This window comes from Bufo gargarizans, chromosome 2, assembly GCF_014858855.1.
Source record: "Bufo gargarizans isolate SCDJY-AF-19 chromosome 2, ASM1485885v1, whole genome shotgun sequence".
Lineage (NCBI taxonomy): Eukaryota > Metazoa > Chordata > Amphibia > Anura > Bufonidae > Bufo > Bufo gargarizans.
Genome location: NC_058081.1, coordinates 591,078,797 through 591,085,374, shown reverse-complemented (window position 1 = coordinate 591,085,374; position 6,578 = coordinate 591,078,797). Strand labels below are relative to the sequence as shown.

The 6,578-nt window shown below is 48.2% G+C and overlaps 1 protein-coding gene across 3 annotated transcripts in view; it reads left to right on the top strand.

Annotated features, from left to right (window-relative positions):
* The first annotated feature begins 249 nt into the window (after positions 1-249).
* Positions 250-6,578, top strand: part of SCN4B (sodium voltage-gated channel beta subunit 4) — a 96,410-nt gene continuing 90,081 nt past the window's right edge. For all 3 annotated transcript variants that reach the window (XR_006387715.1, XM_044278246.1, XM_044278245.1), the window contains exons 1-2: positions 250-383; positions 2,774-2,909. Coding sequence is in view for 2 of the 3 variants with exons in the window: in XM_044278246.1 (XP_044134181.1) it covers positions 2,837-2,909 (73 nt within the window). In the remaining variant the exon portion in view is untranslated. The remainder of the gene's footprint in view (positions 384-2,773; positions 2,910-6,578) is intronic.

Sequence of the window (6,578 nt, the reverse complement as noted above, 5' to 3'; positions counted from 1 at the left end):
CATAAAAATAATAAATATTGATACAAGGAATATTGCAAACGGGAAGACCCTGATATGGTGCCCTAACCATGGGGCATGAAAGGTGTGATGCCACAGTGCTGCACTTCTGCCCATACTTTGTGGTGCCTGCATTGAAGTCTCTGCATTGTATAGGGATGTGGAATATCTCCTACTCTGATACAGGAGAATCTGCAGACAGGGGCAGAGGCAGGGCTTAGTCCTCTCTCCTCCCCATTAGAACTGCAGAGATGAGAAGTCAGCAGTAGTGTATCTGCACATGGGAAGCAGTCCAGGGATAGAGCCAGGAGCAGAGGTGACAGGAGAGAAAAGGGGAAAAGGTGGGGGGAGGCACAGACACCCTACACTGTGCTAAAAACAAGCAGGTAAGTGGGCAAGGTGCTGTTCACCTAGACTGAGGGTAACCTGGGGGCATGCAATATGGGCATATATTATGTGCACCACTGATTTCTCTTACTCCGAGGTTGGGATTTATATATTTATTGCACTTTGTACTTATTTGCATGTCTTAATAAGGCCCCAAGAGACTGAAGTGTCACCTGCCCTTGGCCAGTAATGACTCCAGGCTTTAGATGGGTGATGCAGATACTCCTCGTTATATGAGGGTATAGGAGGGTAGGTGGTGACAGGGGTGGTATATGAGGGTATGTATTGACAAAGGTGGTATATGAGTGTATGTAGTGACAGGGGTGGTATATGGGGGTATGCAGTGACAGGGGTGGTATATGAGGGTATGTAGTGACAGGGGTGGTATATGAGGGTATGCAGTGACAGGGGTGGTATATGAGGGTATGCAGTGACAGGGGTGGTATATGAGGGTATGTAGTGACAGGGGTGGTATATGAGGGTATGTAGTGACAGGGTGGTATATGAGGGTATGTAGTGACAGGGTGGTATATGAGGGTATGTAGTGACAGAGGTGGTATATGAGGGTATGTAGTGACAGGAATGGTATATGAGGGTATGTAGTGACAGGGGTGGTATATGAGGGTATGTAGTGACAGGGGTGATATATGAGGGTATGTAGTGACAGGGGTGGTATATGAGGGTATGTAGTGACAGGGGTGGTATATGAGGGTAGGTGGTGACAGGGGTGGTATATGAGGGTATGTGGTGACAGGGGTGGTATATGAGGGTAGGTGGTGACAGGGGTGGTATATGAGGGTATGTAGTGACAGGGGTGATATATGAGGGTATATAGTGACAGGGGTGATATATGAGGGTATATAGTGACAGGGGTGGTATATGAGGGTATGTAGTGACAGGGGTGGTATATGAGGGTAGGTGGTGACAGGGATGGTATATGAGGGTGAGTGGTGACAGGGGTGGTATATGAGGGTATGTAGTGACAGGGGTGGTATATGAGGGTATGTAGTGACAGGGGTGGTATATGAGGGTAGGTGTGACAGGGGTGGTATATGAGGGTAGGTGGTGACAGGGGTGGTATATGAGGGTAGGTGGTGATAGGGGTGGTATATGAGGGTATGTAGTGACAGGGGTGGTATATGAGGGTAGGTGTGACAGGGGTGGTATATGAGGGTATGTAGTGACAGGGGTGGTATATGAGGGTAGGTGGTGACAGGGGTGGTATATGAGGGTATGTAGTGACAGGGGTGGTATATGAGGGTATGTAGTGACAGGGGTGGTATATGAGGGTAGGTGGTGACAGGGGTGGTATATGAGGGTATGCAATAACAGGGGTGGTATATGAGGGTATGTAGTGACAGGGGTGGAATATAAGGGTATGCAGTGACAGGGGTGGTATATGAGGGTATGTAGTGACAGGGTGGTATATGAGGGTATGTAGTGACAGTGGTGATATATGAGGGTATGTAGTGACAGGGGTGGTATATGAGGGTATGAAGTGACGGGTGGTATATGAGGGTATGTAGTGACAGGGTGGTATATGAGGGTAGGTGGTGACAGGGGTGGTATATGAGGGTATGTAGTGACAGGGGTGGTATATGAGGGTATGTAGTGACAGGGGTGGTATATGAGGGTATGTAGTGACAGGGGTGGTATATGAGGGTATGAAGTGACAGGGGTGGTATATGAGGGTATGTAGTGACAGGGTGGTATATGAGGGTAGGTGGTGACAGGGGTGGTATATGAGGGTATGTAGTGACAGGGGTGGTATATGAGGGTATGTAGTGACAGGGGTGGTATATGAGGGTATGTAGTGACAGGGTGGTATATGAGGGTAGGTGGTGACAGGGGTGGTATATGAGGGTATGTAGTGACAGGGGTGGTATATGAGGGTATGAAGTGACAGGGGTGGTATATGAGGGTAGGTGGTGACAGGGGTGGTATATGAGGGTATGTAGTGACAGGGGTGGTATATGAGGGTATGTAGTGACAGGGGTGGTATATGAGGGTAGGTGGTGACAGGGGTGGTATATGAGGGTATGTAGTGACAGGGGTGGTATATGAGGGTAGGTGGTGACAGGGGTGGTATATGAGGGTAGGTGGTGACAGGGGTGGTATATGAGGGTATGTAGTGACAGGGGTGGTATATGAGGGTATGTAGTGACAGGGGTGGTATATGAGGGTAGGTGGTGACAGGGGTGATATATGAGGGTATGTAGTGACAGGGGTGGTATATGAGGGTATGTAGTGACAGGGGGGGGGTATATGAGGGTATGAAGTGACAGGGGTGGTATATGAGGGTATGTAGTGACAGGGGTGGTATATGAGGGTATGTAGTGACTAGATGGAGAGTATTAATGCTATTACCTGTTCTTCTATTCTCATCAAGCTTCATCATCACGGATCTTCTTTGGAATTTTATTTCTCAACTTGTTAACTCCCCTGATAGAAAATGCCGGCGGGACCTCCGTGGGAAGGAGAGTTATTCCCCTGTATACGTCAGTCATGGCTCATGGCGACCCTGGGTAGGTGGCTCATGGTTCCTTTTACTAAGGTGCATCCTCTGCTTATTGTACTGCTTAGCAACATTGTCTCCTCAGGATCGTTACATTGTATTCAGATTTCCATCCCTGCCAGTGCAGAGCGTAGTGCCAGCGTCTGTGCCCAGGAACCCTCTCCACTGTCACCAAATACATCTGAGTATCTAAAGTCTACCCAAATGTGATCCTCACCTCCGACAGGGACTGCAGGGGGACAGCAGCAGGGTGTGGTGTGTGTTCCTTGGGTTGTCTTAATATAATGTAGGTCGGACATTTTTGCCCGGCTTGCAAAATTCTGTGGAAATCTGGGACACTTTAGGGGAGAGAAAAAAGCACAAAGTGAACAGATCATGTCTGTCCCCTGTCAATGACTCAGCACTAAGCTCCAAAAACTGCAGGCATAGTCAGTAACAGTCCGATTCTGTCACTTATCATAGGGGTCCGCTACCTGCTGACTGTCTCCATAAGCCCAGGAGACTCAAATCCCAATGCTAGCTTTACTATGCATTTACTATGACCTGTCCTTCCATCACAAAAAGGCCTAAAGACTATGGACATCTTTGTGGGATTTACAATTGTTTTCTTTATGATCACATTTTACTCAACTTAGGCTAAAAATAATTTTTTCAGTTGGTTTCTACTAGAAATGTTCAGCAGTTTTTGTGATACTTTTTTAAGATTCATTTTGGATTAAAAATCATTTGGTTTTTATTAACAAAATTTCTGCAGTATTTTTTGATACATGAGGTTTAAATTCAGTATATTTGCACACTGACCCTCCTGAGTTCCCTCAGCTGATGGTTCATGTGAAGCCTTATCCCTGATTTCCTAACCTTATAAACACTGATTATAGCTTAAAGGGAACCTGTCACCTGGATTTTGGGTATAGAGCTGAGGACATGGGTTGCTAGATCGCCGCTAGCACATCCGCAATACCCAGTCCCCAAAGCTCTGTGTGCTTTTATTGTGTAAAAAAACCGATTTGATACATATGCAAATTAACCTGAGATGAGTCCTGTATGTGAGAGGAGTCAGGGACAGGACTCATCTCAGGTTAATTTGCATATGTATCAAATCGTTTTTTCTACACAATAAAAGCACACAGAGCTATGGGGACTGGGTATTGCAGATGTGCTAGCGGACATCTAGCAACCCATGTCCTCAGCTCTATACACTAAATCCTGGTGACAGGTTCCCTTTAACTTTTAAGAATATGACTTAAATGAGTATTTATGAGGTCAGGAGATCAGATACACGATTTCACATGAGCTGCCAGCTGAAGGAACTTACAAATAGACTGATTTAACTGCTTGCATCAGAAAAACTGCTGAAAATTTTTAACTAAGACCAATTGAAAAAAGTATTTTTAGACAAAAATAAGTAAAATGCAATCATAAAAATTATCCATATCCTTGAAGTAATAATATCCATATCCTTTAAGGAATAAGGTCAAGAGATCAGAGATAATATCTCACATGAGCTGTCAGCTGAAGGACCACATAAGGCCTCATGCACACGACCGTTGTGTGCACCCGTGGCCGTTGTGCCGTTTTCCGTTTTTTTCTGCGGCTCCATTGACTTTCAATGGGGCCGTAGAAAACTCGGCTTGTGCACCGTTTTTACACCGCGCCCGTGACCCGTGTTTCGAGGCCGTGAAAAAAATATAACCTGTCCTATTTTTTTCACGGCCAACGGTTCACGGGCCCATTCAAGTCAATGGGTCCGTGAAAGAACACGGATGCACACAAGATTGGCATCCGTGTCCGTGATCCGTGGCCGTAGGTTGCTTTCATACAGACGGATCCGAAGATCCGTCTGCATAAAAGCTTTTTCTGATCTAAGTTTTCACTTCGCGAAAACTCAGATCCGACAGTATATTCTAACACAGAGGCGTTCCCATGGTGATGGGGACGCTTCAGGTTAGAATATACTGAAAAACTGTGTACATGACTGCCCCCTGCTGCCTGGCAGGTGCTGCCAGGCAGCAGGGGGCAGACCCCCCCCCCCCTGTTTTTAACTCATTTGTGGCCAGTGCGGCCGCCCCCCCCCCCTCCCTCCCCTGTAGTTAACTTCTTGGTAGCCAGCCCCCCCTCCCTCCCCTGTAGTTAACTAATTGGTGTCCAGTGGGCCCCCCCCTCGGTCCGCTATAGATAACTCATTGGTGTCCAGTGGGCCCCCCCTCCGTCCGCTATAGATAACTCATTGGTGGCCAGTGGGCCCCCCCTCCGTCCGCTATAGATAACTCATTGGTGGCCAGTGGGCCCTCTCCCCTCCCACCCCCTCCTAATTAAAATCGCCCCCCTATCATTGGTGGCAGTGGTGAGTACCGATCGGAGTCCCAGTGTAATCGCTGGGGCTCCGATCGGTAACCATGGCAACCGGGACGCTACTGCAGTCCCGGTTGCCATGGTAGCTTAGCAATTTGTAGAAGCTTTATACTTACCTGAAGAGCAGCGATGTCTGTGACCGGCCGGGAGCTCCTCCTACTGGTAAGTGACAGGTCTGTGCTATAAGCAATGCGCCGCACAGACCTTTCACTTACCAGTAGGAGGAGCTCCCGGCCGGTCACAGACATCGCAGCTCTTCAGGTAAGTATGAAGCTTCTACAAATTGCTAAGCTACCATGGCAACCGGGACTGCAGTAGCGTCCCGGTTGCCATGGTTACCGATCGGAGCCCCAGCGATTACACTGGGACTCCGATCGGTACTCACCACTGCCACCAATGATAGGGGGGCGATTTTAATTAGGAGGGGGAGGGAGGGGAGAGGGCCCACTGGCCACCAACGAGTTATCTACAGCGGAGGGAGGGGGGGCCCACTGGACACCAACGAGTTTACTACAGGGGAGGGAGGGGGCCGCACAGGGGAGGGAGGGGGGGGGCGGCCGCACTGGCCACCAATGAGTTAACTACAGGGGAGGGAGGGGGGGCGGCCGCACTGGCCACCAATGAGTTAAAAACAGGGGGGGGGGGGGTTTGCCCCCTGCTGCCTGGCAGCACCTGCCAGGCAGCAGGGGGCAGTCATGTACACAGTTTTTCAGTATATTCTAACCTGAAGCGTCCCCATCACCATGGGAACGCCTCTGTGTTAGAATATACTGTCGGATCTGATTTTCACGATGTAGCTCATATCCGACAGTATATTCTAACATAGAGGCGTTCCCATGGTGATGGGGACGCTTCAAGTTAAAATATACCATCGGATTGGAGAAAACTCCAATCCGATGGTATAAAAGAACTCCAGACTTTACATTGAAAGTCAATGGGGACGGATCCGTTTGAAATGGCACCATATTGTGTCAACTTCAAACGGATCCGTCCCTATTGACTTGCATTGTAATTCAGGACGGATCCGTTTGGCTCCGCACGGCCAGGCGGACGCCAAAACGACTTTTTTTTCATGTCCGTGGATCCTCCAAAAATCAAGGAAGACCCACGGACGAAAAAACGGTCACGGATCACGGACCCACGGACCCCGTTTTTGCGGGCCGTGAAAAAAAACTGTCGTGTGCATGAGGCCTTAGGGACAGTCTACAAATAGACTGATTTTTAACTGCTTGTATCACAAAAACTGCTGAAAATTTTTAACGAAGGCGAATTGAAAAAAATATTTTTAGACAAAAATGAGTACAATGCAATCATAAAAATGATCCAT